General features: G+C 33.1%; 1 protein-coding gene across 14 annotated transcripts in view; it reads right to left on the bottom strand.

The window, feature by feature from the left end:
• Positions 1–629: 629 nt before the first annotated feature.
• The window catches only part of LOC119647524 (hepatic leukemia factor), a 111,162-nt gene continuing 94,636 nt past the window's right edge, over positions 630–17,155 (bottom strand). For 9 of the 14 annotated variants that reach the window (XM_038048501.1, XM_038048494.1, XM_038048495.1 and 6 more), the window contains 3 exons: positions 11,129–11,354; positions 10,235–10,491; positions 630–1,242 (listed from right to left, as the gene is read on the bottom strand). In XM_038048501.1, coding sequence (XP_037904429.1) covers positions 1,156–1,242; positions 10,235–10,491; positions 11,129–11,354 — 570 coding nt within the window. In that variant the 3' untranslated portion in view covers positions 630–1,155. The remainder of the gene's footprint in view (positions 1,243–10,234; positions 10,492–11,128; positions 11,355–17,155) is intronic. The other 5 variants (XM_038048504.1, XM_038048502.1, XM_038048508.1 and 2 more) reach the window with 2 other exon arrangements.

Genomic DNA, 17,155 nt, shown 5'->3' with positions numbered 1-17,155 from the left:
CTTCGAAGTAATTTTGAATTCAATATTGCAATCAAATATTTTCAAGGAAGAAGAAATCGATTTTTAATTCTCAAATATATTAAAAATTCCTGCTCCGCCTCAATTTGATCAAAGTTGAATTCTTACAAAAATTCCGACCATTAAAAAAATATCTCTACTTCAATTTAATAAAATCGGCAAGGTAATTTTTATTGCTCTAGTCTACAAGCGCAAGCTGCAATCATTTCTTATCGCCTAGTTTAAAACTGCTCCCACACCCAATAGTACTTCATCAGAGCGATACTCACACTACGCATAAAAACCTATTTATAAGCATGCCTAAAGGGGTAATTTGATTAGAACAGTAATCAATTAAATTATTTTGAAAATATTTTAAAATTATATATGCAATATGCATATACATCAGCAAATGATAAAATGTGAGATGATATATACATTGGCAGTGTGTTAATTTTTTAACAGATACGTTTTAGATTTAATTTGATCCAATTTCAGACAAAAATAATCAAATATAGATATCAATTCTTAGGTTTTTATACGTAAAGCGAGAAACATTTTTACATTAGCGGGAACCTATAAAATTGTATTTTTCATATTTATATATGCTTTTCAGTTTGACAATGCGTTTATAATGTGTTGTATAAAGTACCGATTTAGAAGCATTTTCTCTTTTTTTTAATGATTTTTCATTCAAATAACAATCTGCTTATTTTTGTAGATTTTGCCTTTTTTGTTTTCTATTTAAAACTTAACGTACGAAAATATTTGCTCTTATCCTGCCATTTTTACTATATTTACATAAATTATTTTTATTTTATTCGTTTTAATTTTGCTTTATTTTCTGTATATAATTTAACGATTTTACTTCAATTTCATCATTTTAGTTTATTCTGCATTATAACTAATTTTGAAACGTAGTTTTTTTATTCACTTTTTTTTTTATTTTAAATTATAAATATAACAATATTATTTATTATATAGAGTTTGTTTCAATTTTTCTGCTTCAATCATTCATAATAAGTTGCCTGGTTTTTCACTTCTCATTATTCTCGATTATGTATTTTTTTTTGCCTCCTTATTATATTTTTAATATTACTATGCAAGTAAATTTCGTTGATTTTAACTTTATTTAAATAATAACAGTAACAGCCAGCATTACACTTCTTGGTATTTTGATAAGCGTGCCCGCAACTCCATATTTTCTTGTTTTAAATTTTCGACTTCTTGGTGTAATGTTGAATTCTGAAATGGTAAAAAGAAATGGGTGAATTTAATGTAAAATGATTGATAGAAATGCTTTTTGTTGCTGGTGACCAATTAAAGGGAAAGCGGAATATATTCGAGGTCTCCTAATCCTGGTTTATTGATAATATGAAAATTTCCCTACTAATTTGTAATGGAGAACTGAATTGCTGGATAATCAAGTTGCCACTCAGCAATCACTCAGTAGCCAGTAAAAAATCACCGTTGAGAACTCTTTCAGAACCTACTTAATATATAAGGTCAGATTCCGATAAATCCGCCAAGAGAAAAGTGTTTCAAACTTCAGTTGAGCATGCCGCGATCTGTTTCGACTACTCTACATAACACCAAGATGAAAACTAAACCAACCTGAATACTTTGAACTAGATCAATCAATAGCATCGATTTTTGGAAAAGGCAAGAGACACCTCACGTTAATTAAAATAACTGCTAGTTTTGCTTTTACACTACACCTGCTTGGACACTACGGGGACCATCAACCATTTCCTCAAAGATCATGCAATTATTTTTCAAGTGGGTCCATTTGAAATACTAAAAATGATTGATTAGGCATAATAGGAAAGTAGAGGCCACATTTAAAACCGCATCAGAAACAAAATCAATTATAGATGAGTTCAGGTTTATTATTAAAGGAAGCATCAGGGCATCAACAGCCAGTAAATCGCTATAAATACATACACATGAACTGCTCACCACAATTGTATGGTAAAGTCATTATGTTTGAGCAAATAATGATTGTAAATCATTTAGATGACCAAAGTTAACAGGGAACCCCTATTTGAAGATCCTAAAATTTTCACCGGGAATGGGAAAATTATTCCATGAAGCATTAGACCAGAAAGACAATTTGCTGGAGATTATTAACGCTTTACAACAACGACATTTAGATGAATATGGTACTAGATAGAATCTGATTGAAAATATACTTGACTGCTCGTTCCCACCTGCAAACAATCGAAAGCGCCAAAAGATGAACACATATTCTCATCTTATCGAGATTCCTGCTTCAAGCATATTATTATATGTATTTATGATTACGGCAGTCTACTGTCTAATTTATAGCTTATTTTTAAAACCAGATTTTTGTTTCTCTATGCTTCAACCCATATGCTTCCACAAATCGCTCGAATTGGCTTGGTTTTCATTTCAATTATTCATTCAACAAAAATGGATTCTGGACTTTTGCTGAGAAAATGAAGGAGAATGGAGACAATGGCTTTTCAGAATTATTTTCTACGACCGCTCCTGTAAAATATATAATTTTTGTTCTGATACTCTCTATTACCACAATTAAAGTTTACTTTTGTGATAATATTATTAAACTGATTAAACTATTCAATCCGAACAGTTCCATGGATTAACCACTAATGATAACACGTTAGGTAAAATTGGATGGAAATTTCTGTTTTTCACTGCATAGTTTCAAAATTTCCAGGTTATTTCCTCGATTCACATTCCATTTTTGTTTTAAGATTTCAGAGAGTCGATTTGTGTTGTTTTTTTGGAATGGAAATCCTGCAAAGGAGCGAATCGCCATCAGGGTGTCGCTCATCCTCCATCATGTATTAAACTTCGTATTTCTTGCCAGAATAATTTAATCAAGGTTTCACCTGCCGACTTCATTTTTCGGTCCGCTAAATATGGTAAAGGAGGTGAAGTTCTTCTAAAAGTAATAATGAACTATTTTTTGGTTCCAAATGTCAACTGGCAGCAATTTAATTTGCTGCATATGTAAGTAAAGGATGGTTAAAGTATTTTTCTAAGTTGATATGACGAGGTGCATCGATTCCTTCCTATTAGTTGCATGGTACCTATTTGAATCTGCATATTTGACAATACACTAAGCCGAATACAGGAGAAAGGACAAGCCAATAAGTTCAATTTTGGATGAAATTATCATAACTTGCTTGTGGCTCCGCAACCAATAACGCCTATGAGAGAGATAGCGTCAGGCGAGGAGGCTTAAAAAAGAAAGGTCTGTATGACTAAAATCTACAGTGATGACTCTACAATCGATTCTATATAATGGAATATGTGATCTATTTTACTCAAATTAAAACGCCTTTCATTTGTCCTGCATACTTTCCCAGTATTCTTTAGTATTACCAGCAAAGCGCCAATATGAATAAAGCGTCGTTCTCTTGATGCGTTAGAAGAATTGTGCTCTCTGTTTAGATGATCTTAATGACTTCTTTTGTCTTCCTATTGTCGTTCCTTTTTAATGAAAACGCGCTAAATATAATACTTTTCTTCTTAGGACGAAAGGATCCGGAACTAAGTTTCCAAATCATGCGATTAGAGAACACACTGAAGTTATTGAAAAATCTGACTTTTCGGTATCTTCCGAAGTTTCATCCCAATTCTAAAAGAACCTTCCTGACAAGAGGAGACTTCTCAAAATATTGACAAACATAGTAAAAAAAAAAGATTTTATGCACTGCTTTCCTCAGCTTTAAGTATGGTATTAACTACCAAAAAGAAAAAGAAGTCGAGTTATAGAAGTTTTAGTGCGCGCCTATTTTCGGCTTTGTACAGGTGCAAGCAGCCACGGATAGCTGAACCTAAAGTGGTATAAATACATTTAGGCAAAGAAAAATAATAAGCAGCAGATACACAAACCAACTCTCACTCTAGAGGAACATAATTATTTAAAACTTGTTTTTTAAAAAATTGATCGAGGACGGTTTACTCAAAGGATAATGAGTGTTATCATAAAACGCTTTGGGTGATCATTCCCAAATAAACGTTTACAAGTGAAGAAGTCGTCAAAATGGGATGCATATTCCACTTTCAAGATGAAGGACAAAAAATTCCGTTAAAATTCTAGACATAATGGGACGAATACGCAGTTCAAAAATATAAAAAGAGAATTGCAATAGCTGAAAGGACAACGACGGCTACGTCGCAGGAATACCGTTTGTCCAAAAAAAGTACCATAAAAAGAAGAAGACCAGGTGTGTGTCGACTCAGAAGTACTTTCGTGTGATCCACAGACAGTAGATTGAACAATTCTAATTGTTAAGACTTGAAATATTATCTAAATAAATAGTAAATAACTTTAAATGGGTTTTTCTTAAATTCACATTTTTTCACCGACATGACAATTAACCAGAATATAAAAAAAACGATGATTTTTCGCACTTTTTTCAGGCATTTGCCATTTTTTTACATTTCATTGATTTTTACAAAAGGTTATAAATTGTCATGTAGAAAACATTCCTTTTTAGAATGCTCTTTGCTTTTATTTGTGTAAAATGTAGTTCAATTGATTTCTTTAAAATGGCTTCCTCAAATCAATCGAAGATAAAGATCTTTTTTATTTTGAAAATACTTCTGGAGTATAGAAAGTGCCGGGAATGCCCCACCATATGACAGAATTAGCTTTATACTTCCAATTTTTGGAGATTTTTCGTCTTTGTTTTTCGTCTTCAGTTATTTCAGTATTGCATTCGATCACTTCTGCTAAAATTGTTCATGTATAATCTATCCACAGCACTCAATATGTTTATCACACAGAAGGTATCCTCTAAATTCATCTTCATTCAAGTTCTGGAAGGCTTTCATTAATCAGATTGATGAACCCTGACTTTTTGATATAGTTTTATATTGTGGTGAGAGCAACTAACCACCAACATCTTTCAATAAGTTGTTCAGCTCTTAGGACAAAAATTGATTTTGCAAAATCTTGGCGGGAAATTCCATTTTCTAATACTAAAAACTGTTTTTGTAGAAGATATATACGTTAATATCCAGCAGTTAAATCAAGTTGGTTGTATTTGGAGGCAAGAAACTATTCCAAGATTTCTAAACGCTCTATTTATCTTTTGGCGGTTTACATTGTTTACTACAAACAAAGCCATTTTATTTTTTTATTTAAAAACTTCATTTCGGAAAAATAAAATCTGATTCTAAATAGCGCGATTCCTCCAACCTGTCTTTGAATTATAATATGGTACTGAGAATCCTACCTATAAAGGAGTGAGATTGTTTGGCACTTTTGATTATAAAAATATGATTATCAGACTCATCTCTGGCGTTTCAATATGCTAGTATTCCTCGAGTAGGTGCTTTATAGGATAGGGCTGATTCATCTGTGTTATAGATGTAGCTACTTTCGTATTCTGAGTTTAAGAAGGGCCAAACATTCGCCAATTAATTATTACCAGCTTGGTGATCAACCATAGCTAATTTATCGGTTGTTGTTAAACATATGAGTTAATTTGATAGCATTTCTTTTAACATCGGGCCTTTAAAAATACTAAACACGGGAATGTAATCGTTTGCCAATAAGTTGATACGTATACTTGAGTCAATAATTAGGTTTCAAAATTATCACCAAAAGAAAGTAGAAATCAGAAAAGCAACGAAAAACTAGTAAATAAATAAAAACAAATCGGGAAACCGAAAGCTAGACGCTTCAGGTATGAACGGTTTTGTTTGTTTCTCATGTAAGTATATTTGAAGGTAGAACTAGCCCATTTGTACGTAGTCAGTAATATATGTGTATTTTTAGCATGACAAACTACGCACTTTAATGTGATCTCGATACCTAGTATTTTAGGTTGCAGTAAATTTACACGGAAAAGACAAATTTTAGCTACTGTAACTTTGTTAGTAATAGTACGATTGTGATCATACTTGGGGGATATCATGCTTCATACTATAGTCTATATAACTGTACACTTTTACAGCTCTACGATAAACTTAAGGGAGGCTCCTAGTCAGTTTCCCCAAAAGGATAGTCGACATGCAGAGTATTTTGAGACCTGAACATTACAGGACTACTATATAATGTACGAGGCAATGTGGTCAGCATTGCTCTCGCCTGTGACTATTACCCTAGTTTGGCACGGGTTCATCCAGAGCTGAGTCGACTGGTACCCGACATCCAGTCACGATACAAATCCCACCAGTGGGATTTAAACCGCGACCTTCCGCAACGACAGTCTGGCGCTTTAACCACTGAGCCATCCGGACACGATTCACGCAATAGGAACGGGAAAAGAGAAGTCTGAGGCAGCTAAAGACTTAGGGGTTCCTTAGACATTATCGAAGTTTTTTAAAAATAAAGATTCCACTTTGCGTAGAGTGAATAGTGAAGGAAACGATAAAAGAAGAGTTAGAGAACCCAAAAACCGTAATGTTGATGTTAAAATGGTTTGAATAGTCGCAAAAATCTCCCTTGGTGTGAGCATAAGCAGGGAAGTCGCTTCTGCAAATGCAACGGGTTGATTTGAAGGTTTTAAGAGCGGAGAAAACGTTATATTTAAACATGTTTCTTGAGAAAGTGGCAACGTTGACTACCAAGAAATAGACAAATATATATATATAAAACGGAATTGTCGGAAGTGATATAGTATATAAATCCCAGAGATATTTTGTATGTGGTTTTAGCATTTATTATTATTTATTATTATTTATAATGTCGGTAAGGACAGGAAAGATCATGAGGCCCGTCGAGAATGAATGAAGAAATTATTGAAAAATTTAAGCCCTATCATCGATGTTTGTTAGTTGGGCACATTCTCACCGGCGCTTATATGGACAAGGAAAATAATCCTTCAAACTTTAAATTTCACAACTAGTGCATAATTCTGTTGAAGATAAGAGAGATCTAGCTCATGCGGACATCGTGTACGTTGATAATAACGTAGATATCAATGGAAACCTTACGGATGAAGATATTTTAGAGAACGTAAAAAGACGAGGAATCGATAATGAGAACCAGTCTCCAGGCGGTAATTCTTTATTAAAATTGACTCCTTCTACCAATAATTTTTTTCTGAATTTTGATTTATCCTCCAAAGGGTTTATTCGAATAAATATATTCACGAGTAATGGTTGTTGTTGTAACCTAGGTGTAATCATGCGTCGTATAAAGATAATTCAGTATTATTTCCTGATGTAAACAAGACGGCTTCCGTTTTTAAAGAAAAGATACGAAAATAATAATATTTATATTTAATTTCCATAACCCTATTAACTGAAAGCGCCATTGGCTTAATAAGATTGCAATTTTTGGAACTCACATTGCAAAAATTCTTCATATCCATAACCCATCTCTAAGCGGGTACTGATTTGCTTCGAAATTAAGGCATTTTGATAGGGAAATTTTTGTTGAAATTCTTTATTTTAGTAAAATTTGGGCCTCCTTGGACCATTTACTCAATTTAATCAACAAATATTCAAATAAATTGTCCCTAATGTCTCTTTTATGTTACTGGCTTTCAATTTTCCCATATGTCAGAAGTAGTGTCCGTTTTAATTTTAAAAAAGAAAATATTTATTGTATATAAAATTCAAATATGTATCTCATTATAGTCAAATCCAAGCTGTTTATCTGTTTATATTTCTACTTTTGACAATAACTGTATCTCGAATAAATCCGGAACATCTGATTTTTCCTATTCATAAAACATACGGCATATGAATCTGAAATTTCATCAAATTGAAATTTCAATGGTCAAACAATGTCAAATCCAAGAATAACAGAGATACCCTGCCCAAATTCTTTGGCATCTGGAATAAAAACGAAGCGAAGTTGAAGTAGATTGACCTGAATATAATACGTCCAGAAGAATTGTTTGCGGTTTCAAAAATTTCATAAATTCATCCCCACGACACATATTTGTTGTGTTTACTACTGTTCATGTCAGGAATATTTTATTTTAATGATAACAATATTACGTTAATTCATGAATTTATTCAATAACAAAAATAAGCTTTTTCTAGAGCGGTAATTTTTGTTAATTGCAGAAATTGCGTTAATTATAGAAATTCAAAATGGAAAAATATCAAAAATTATAGATATCTCAAACGGACTATGTGATCATATAATTTTGTATTCCATAAACTAGCTGCACCAACATGTATATCTGGGCTGTCAAATGCAATATTGACATTGTTTCAAAACGTGGACAACATCTTTTTGCTATTTCAGTCTATTAGACACAGCAATATAAGCGGGAGCTATGTATATGATCAAGAATACAATATGTTTTGAAAGAACTATTAGTGGAACGCATTGCTCTCTGCTTTATATTTTTGGATACCACACTTCGCCGAATACAATCAGATTTTTTTTTATAAAGACTGAGCTAAAACGTCACAGGCAAAATAAAGTTGAATCAAACAACAATATATATAAAAAGAATATTGCTGAAATTTTAAAGATGATGGCTTCCACGTGGATTCGTGATACGAACGCAAGAGGAATGCAATTCGGAAGTCTATTTTTTATGTCAAAGCAGGACATTGCGGTAAATTGCAATAAATCAATAGAAAATGAAAATTTTTGTTATATCGGGACCTATATTACGAGTATAATTATGAAACTGCATATTTCTAGGATAACCTTAAGGAGGGAAAATATGTTCAGAGGTTTTTAGAATTGATTCTTATTTATTGCATAGATCGTTAACTTAGCAATCTCAGAATACACTGCAGAAATTTCAAAGGAAAATTCCCGTCCTTTAGCTTTTACAGGCATAGATTCAAGCTCAGGGTCAAGCGACCAAAAGGTGTCTGCTTTATGTCCTTACGAAATCTCTGTAAATAACGTATTTATAAATACTTGGCATCAGTCACTTGAATGAGTGCATTTGTATTTATTCTAACTCCATTTTGTTCGTAATTAAGAGTGATAAATAACTTCTTATCCGAATGGTGACTTATCAAACAATCTTTTTTGAACATTTTTCTCAAATTGACGTTTTCCACATATGCGGGAATTCAAACTCAAAAAGCAATAAACTGATCATTATGAAATTTATAGGTATGACTCTTAATAAAATTAACCAGAATATAAACCTACACTTGGGATGATATTATATTTTTAAGGGTGCCTTTTTTGTATAATTAGTGAAAAGAATCATGAAAATTTAAATATTTCTATTTTAACCGCATTCAGGTTCATTTTCTTAGAAAATAAGTTAGTGATGTAAAATTAAAACCTTTTTAGTTGCAGGTAAAAAGCTACACGTCCAGCTCTAGTTACGACCTTCAGCGTATTAATCTCATATAACTTCATTTTTCACTTAAATTTTTGAAGAAAATTCTCAAAAGTTATTCGGAATATATTTATTTCGGTTAACAATTTGATATTTTTATTCTGGATTTTCAATGAAAAATTGATGCGATTTTTGTAGAACCCAAGGTAAAGTTATATTTCTGATTCGGTCGAACCCTCTTTGACCGCAAAAAAAAAACAAACAAATACAAACGATTATAGAATTCGTGAATAATAAATACTAAAAAATGATTATTATAACCCAAAGCCCTTATAATAACATGTAAAAAGACTGAAAAAATTATTTTTATTTTGGGTCCAAAAAATTTCTTAAAAAAGGTTGAAAGCGTTACATATTAAAAACCAACTTAAGGGGCACATATCACAGTTGAGCCCTCACCTCCATATATTTCAATCATAAAGTGAAGTTAGCTTCAAAACATAACACCTGACACTCTTTGTTTAATACCAAACCCCTTCCGCATAGGAAGCCCCCATTTTTGTCAATGCAAAATCCTACCACACTATACTATGGGGTCTCCTAGACTACATACTTCCATCTTATTTCGTGATAACATCCATTTTCCTTTAAAGTGAATGTTTCAAACAGACAGAAAGACAACCAGGCAGATAGAAAGCCAGTTTACTAAGGTTTCATTTGACGCAAAACTGGGCAAAAGGACAACTCAACGAAAGTGAGAACCAACTCCAACCGATTTTCCACGAAAATTTCTGGATTGTTTGTCCAGATTGAGTCAAGAGAAAGTAAAATCAGAATCAGGCTTGTCAAAATTAGAGACAGCAGCTATGAAATGAAATCCCAATATGATCTAATAAAATTGACGAATTAAAGCGAATTGGAGCGCTGTTTTTCAACCCCTTAGTTGCTTCTTCATTTATTTGAACTTGGCGGCAGGAGAGAATTATCTTGTCATTCCATTACATAATTTTATCTTAACTTACCTCCTTCTCTAAATATCTTGCACGCATTGCAATTTGATTTTCTTTCTGTCGGCGTGCATCTCGTGACCGTTTAGCAGCAATGTTATTCTTTCGTCGTCTTGCCCAATATTTATCGTCTTTTAGTTCATCTGGAACGAATTGTTTTCTAGACTTTTTAATCATCGGTTGGGGTTTCAGCTCTTCATCAGAAAATGCCCGCGTGCGTGGATCAAAATCACGTCCAGAAGAAGCAAATGAAAACGCTGAAATATCAAACACTAAACGTTAACGATGTTTCGAGGACTGTCCAAAGAATTTAAAGAAAGAACGAGAAAGAACAATAAAAAAAGTAAAAATTAAAAATCAAAAGGAGCTTCCAATTGAGAGTTGATTAGTGAAGAAGCTAAGGTTATGCCAAATGTATGAAAGGTTAGCAACAGGAAGTATAAGGAAAATAATCAAAAGGAAAATTGGTAATAAAGTAAGTGATTAAATGATAAAATTTGAAATTTTCATGGGGTCCACACAGTTGTGCAGCTAAATTCATTGCCGATAGAGGCAGAGTAGGCATAATTTTAAACCATTCGTTAACGCTTTTATATATCTTGACTACACGGAATTTTGAAAATGATCTCGTGTCTATTGTATTTCACAAAAAAATCGCGATTTCAGCGCTATCATTTCCAATCTGATATTTGTATTTATTTTCTAAAAACATAAACATAATAATTCTGCCAATTATAGCAAACATTCTAAAAATCTTTAATTTGATTCCTTGCACCCCATTTTTTACAAGAGCATTGTTTGAAAATAAGTGAAATATGATCAAATTTGCATTGTACACCACCATCAAATTGAAAGTAGAAAAAAATAACATATTTCTCGATACTTTTTTCTTTTAGTACTCATACTCACTTGACTCCGCAGGTGATGGTGGGTTGATCGTATCGGGACTCACGCAGTCCGACGGTGATGGAGATCGTTCACGTTTGGTGGTAACATGTCCAAGACTCAAGGACAAACCAGCTGAGTGCCCCAAGGAATCAGAACGGTGGCCCAAACCTGCTGAATGTCCTAGGTGGGTTCCCGGCAATCCATCAGGGATATTGTTTTCTGATAGGAACTCGTCCAAGTCGGCATACTAAATGGTAAAAAAATAGGCAGATATTAATATTGGTAATCTATATTTTAGATAAAATGCAAAAGCGTATAAAAGCACTAGTATGAAAATGTTTAACAGAAAAATAATGATATTGGTTATATTTTTCAAGGAAATTATATCGAAAAGCTTTTCTTTCTACTTTATTTCAATCCGAAAAAGAGTAAGTTGATAATTTTGAGACAATACAATGCATTTATTTACAAAAACAACCCGCTCCAATATTACCTACGAAAAAAAAAACGTAATGCTCGGCAGATTTATTTTCGTTTTAGGTAAATGATTATCAGATAAATAATTCCTAATAACATTCTTGTGCGAACAAAGGAAACCACTTTTCAATTTCTAACAAAGAAGCTTTCCCAGTTTAATAAATAATTTTTTGAAAAAATCAAGAAAAAGCTAAGGAGAGACGAAAATCTAATATCGATTTGGGAGCGAGATTATTATATTTTATTATAATTTTAAATAATTTAAAAAATCCAGGAAAATGTTTTCATCTTTGTAAAATTTTAGTTATAAATCAAAGCAAAATGTAGTAAATCAATACTGATTGTCTATTTCATAAGTAGGGAGGAAAGCAAGCCCCATTCACTCTTCTTTAAAAATAAAGTTGACCTTTCAGTTGAATATAAAAAAGCAATTTATTTTCTGAAAAACTGATTTCAGATAATTCATTCAATTCTGAAAAATTCTATCTTATAAAATGTTTTTGTTAAAATTAATTTTACTCTATAATATCTCATTTATCAAAGAAGTATTTCCGAATCTTAGACTTTGTTTCAGTAATGACCAATACGTAGACAATATAAAATAATTTTTCTATGAATCAGAAGAACAAGTTCATTGTTTGTTATTTTTTTCGCAAATATAATTTTGCGTTATGTTAGGTGAATCATTATTTGGTCGAATGCTGAGGGATCGGAAAAATAGAGTAAAAGCCAAAATATGGCTTTTCATTATTCATTTACGACGAGTACGTCGCTACCAGCTTACATATTATTATTTTATCTACATACTTTGCAAAACATAAATATCAATCGTCATTGCCCTTGCTTTTATTAAGTATAAGAATAAGTTGCTTAGATTTTCGTAGATGTATCGCATCCAATAAAGTTGATATAAAATATGAATGTAGAAGATTTTAGACGTTTATTTCTCTAGCAGAGAAAATTCTATATTTCTTTGGCAAATCACTAACTACTCTCGTGATCAATCCACACACATTTGAAGGAGATTTGAAAACAGTGACAGAGATCCAAGTTCAAAATAGGAGAAACTCTAGAAAAGCCTGAAAACTTCTTGTCCATGTCAGTGCGCTACTGCGGTTTTATGCCATAAAAGTGTATAAAATATATAATAAGTTCCTCCATAACGTAGAAGTTATCCCGGTAGGCATTCGCATCAACCAGCTTCCCACTGAAACGTGACTACAATACTTGAAATAAAATGGAGTTGACAAACAAGTACAAGTTGGAAAAGCTTGGCACTTCAGCTGTGAACAGTTTTATGGATTTTTTATGAAAAAATATTTGGGTGCACAATAGTTCCGTTTGTACATCGTTCCTAGTGTATGTGCATTAAATATGTGTGTGAGATTATTCCTTTTTTAGGGTGCAGAGATTCCATACGAAAAAGGCAATTTTGACCAATTATAGCTTTGTTAATAATAGTCGAATTTCCATCAAACTTTCCAGTACGGTGTTCCATGTTATGGTCAATACTATATTTTATAGTTTTACTATAATATCAAGGGCAGCTTACAGTAGATTTATAAGACATAGTATGGCAATGTACTATTTTTTAATTTACTGTAGCATATATGAAGGATAGTACGTGTGTAAATTCGTTTCAAAAATCGTCAATTCAAATGCTCGACTATCGAATCCTAATCTCGGCTTCATGATTGTAACCTCCGGGCAATGTAAAGCAGTTGACGAGAGAGGGGAGCGGCGCCATAAAACAGAGATGAGATTGACACTCCTGGTTGTTGGCTACGCAACAAGCTGACAATCAATTCACAGTATACTATTGCCATGGAACCCGAAATTGTACCTTAGCTCGGATCGGAAATACAATAACAACTGAAACGTGTGCTCCCTATGCAAAATTGACGCTTTAGAGTACTAATTGAACGGGTCGAAAAATACAAGATGTTCATGAAATAAAATTATTAGTCAACAACTTATTTCTCTCACTGTAGTATCCACGAAAGGATGGGCATCATCAGGCGACATTGAACTACGTCTTCATTAAAAACGAGTTACATCTAGCAGCCTTGACGTACGCTCATACTGCGAGACCAATTGCAATAGCGACCACTATCCCCTCAGAGCAAGTATTAATGCCGGAGAGGAAATATTGGAAGTAGAAGGCTCACCCCAGTTATCAGATTCGATATTGTAAAACTCCAGAAGGAAGAAACTGGCACAGAAATATGTCAAAACGTTAGAAGGACAACTCTTGTGCATGCTCAACCAACACTATGAAGCCAGTAACGTTGATGTGAAGTGGAGTCAACTAAAAGACGCAATTAAGAATCAAAAGTTTGACAAAGAGCATAATAGATGAGCAAAACAAACGATAAAATTCCATAAGAACCAAACTAGGCAAATACGTAGAATTAATATATACTGATGACAAAAAAGAAACGAAAACATGTAAATGACGAAATTTGCAGATTAGATGATAAATTTAATAGGGACAATTTACAAATTAGTGAAAATAATGATAGCAGGGTTGAGCCCAAAACCATATTTGGTAGGAATCTTATTGGAAACATGGAGCTGTTAAAAAATCTATGGACCCAATATTTCGTAAAGCTATTCAATGCCACAACCCAGTCCTCATATATCGAAGAAATAGAAACAGTAGGTACCTGTCACACTACCCAGACTCGAAAGCCTCAAGAACGCACTAAGAACCCTGACAAACAGCAAAGCACCGAATCTGAATTGAAAAGCTTTGGAGATACTACAGATAAGAAGTGTGCGAATGACGAGGAAACTTCATGAGTTCACAAATACCAAACAAGCATATGACACATATATGTACGAAATATTGGCTGAATTTGAAGTTCCGGCGATACGGAAAAAAGAGTTAAGTCATAACACAAACCAGGAAAAAGCCACCAGTCAGACAAAAAGCGACAATAATGATTATAACTTAGAACAAGGCGACAGTTTTATGTACTTATGCGCAACTCCAGAAGAGGACAACAACTAAGCAAACCATGTAGGACAGTATGAGCGACAAAAGAATTGCCAGGCAGGCGTCTACTTGAGTTTCATGGCGAGGTGGAAGGGAAACAGCCACCAGCAAACCTCCGAAACAAACGGGAGCACTCAGAGGGCAACCGCACGGAGGAACCTTCGTTGGAACGATCATGACTAGCTGGGATTATCTTGAATATCGAAATCGATTATGATCCGAAACTTCGACGGAGGCAACCATGACTTGATACGCTAGATTTAAGAACCTCTCGTGTCAACCATGACCAAGCCAATGATCAAGCACAACGGCGAATTTGATCTAAACCAGCCGACCCCATTACTGACCCGGACAAAAGCTGATCAGGTTAAACTTTACAATTATAAGTTCGCAAGAACTCAAGAATCTGAAAAGTTCTTGAGTCAAACCCTAACTGTGGGTAAACTTTGAGTATATGGTATATCAGGACAAGTAGGGCGTCAGCACTTTCATTTAAGATACTAGCAAAGGATTGGAAATGTAGCTAGCAGTAGTAACCACCAATAACTGTAAGCGGAAAAAAAACTACCCTAAATATTTTCGTAATTAACTCATGAACTCCTGCAAGGGAAACTATGTTAGCTTGTAATGAGGTGACATTTCTTTAGAAAAGAAGTTCGAGATATTAAAAGTATTCGTATTTGGATGGAGAAGGAAGGAAAAAAAAATTATAAATTTAATCAGAAATAGAAATAATAATTTATTGCCAGTGTTTCCAAAGTCACGCTGATGATTACGACAACAAGAAGCCAGTGACTATGAAGAATAAAGAAAATTCGGCACTCAGATGTCCAAAGGTATCTGCCTCACAAAAGGACGAAAAATTAAGAAAGCACGAAAGTTTAGCTTAGTTTTGGTCGAACATCCAACATGATTAAGGACCAAAAACAATTAGTTGAAAGCCAGCATGTCTACATAAACTGAATCTCTAGATTGATGGTGCTGTCGCTGAAAATAGCTCGAGATACTCTGTATTCCTGTTGGGACAACAGAAATATGAGCATAAGACTGTACCGACTGTCGCATTGCATAGGTAAAACGAGTAGAATATTCAGCCAGAAGCGGCCAAAAAGGCAATCTACCTGAATTTTTTTCTTTTTTTTGTAAACTAGATTTCAATATACGGAAATCACAAATTTTTAACAGTACCTTAAGGACAGCCAAGTATAAAAAAACAAAACTAGGCACATTGATAAACCATTATTACTTAAAACACGTCATCAAAACATTCAAGGGCAGATTTTTTGCAAACTCAGTGCCCGCACTTCATATAAGCATCTAAACTGACTTCATTTCGAGCAAAACTAAATTTCACGCAATCCTCGCCTTGAATAGACCCGGGGAAAATCGAGTTTCCACAGTGAATTTAATCCTTTTATTTTATGTTTTTGTGAAATAGGATAAGCATCGAGAATATAGATTATTTCATCAAAAAACACAAGATTTCAATTGAGTTTTGAAGAGAATGAAACTCTTAAAGACAAGATGTCCATGAATAAAAATTATAATTTTAAATAATTACAATTATGTTCACAAGTATTAATATCTTTCATAGAAGAAAGTTTTTGAAATTTTGCAAGCATAATTTAATGCTATTCATAAACTATAATTTTATGGGAAATTGAGCATTATGTAATCATGAAAACTGAAAACAAAAATGTAGAGTTCGTTGACTCCTAGTCAAACAAAGAAACTCCAACAAACGTTAATTTTTTGATGAATGTAAAAATTTCACTTTCAAAACAACTCCAAAATAGCTACACCTGATTATCATTTGAAAAAACAGTTTTTTTAAGAAATTTCCCTTTCAAGCTCAATAAGCATAAAATTTCGGTTAACTCCAACTAACAAATCTTGCATATATAAGATACTTGCATATATTATTTACTTTTCATCGTTCAGATTATTTTCGATACATCTGTATCCGTGTATATATTTTTTCCCCAATACCAAAGACATGTTAAGTGAGAGATGTTGAGAAATACTACCGCTAAATGCAAAAAAAAACCTCACGAGTGCTACTAACAAAAACCACCAAATTTAAATCACTAAATAGTTTCTTTTCTCCTCTGACGTAGCTTTCATACAATTCATGCAGACATACTCGACGTCATAAAAAGTATACAAAACAATTAAAAATCCAGTTTTCAAATTTAGGTATGTATATACTTATACATGTACAGTATGTAGCGGAACGAAAATTGTTGAATTTAGGCAGTAATTGAGATTTTATTACTGGAGAAAACTGAACAATATTTCTGTATGGAAATGGATAGAACCATGGTTTAATTTTTGATCATTTTGCATAATTATTATGTATCAGAAAAATGTAGAAAAAAGAAAAAACAATTAGAACTGGTTGCTGGTAGTTTTTAACATTTTATGAAAATAAAATCAATTAAAATTTCATTTATAATACATAGACGTCAATCTTGAAGGATCTCCATTCAGTAAATAAAATGCACGACTACAGTAGTCTCTGAAGTGATTGAAACTGCTAGGCACCTCATTCTTCCGTCACAGATTGTCTATAT

This window comes from Hermetia illucens, chromosome 2, assembly GCF_905115235.1.
Source record: "Hermetia illucens chromosome 2, iHerIll2.2.curated.20191125, whole genome shotgun sequence".
NCBI lineage: Eukaryota > Metazoa > Arthropoda > Insecta > Diptera > Stratiomyidae > Hermetia > Hermetia illucens.
The sequence above is the reverse complement of the archived record's forward strand: the minus strand, read 5'-3'. Positions and strand labels throughout refer to the sequence as shown.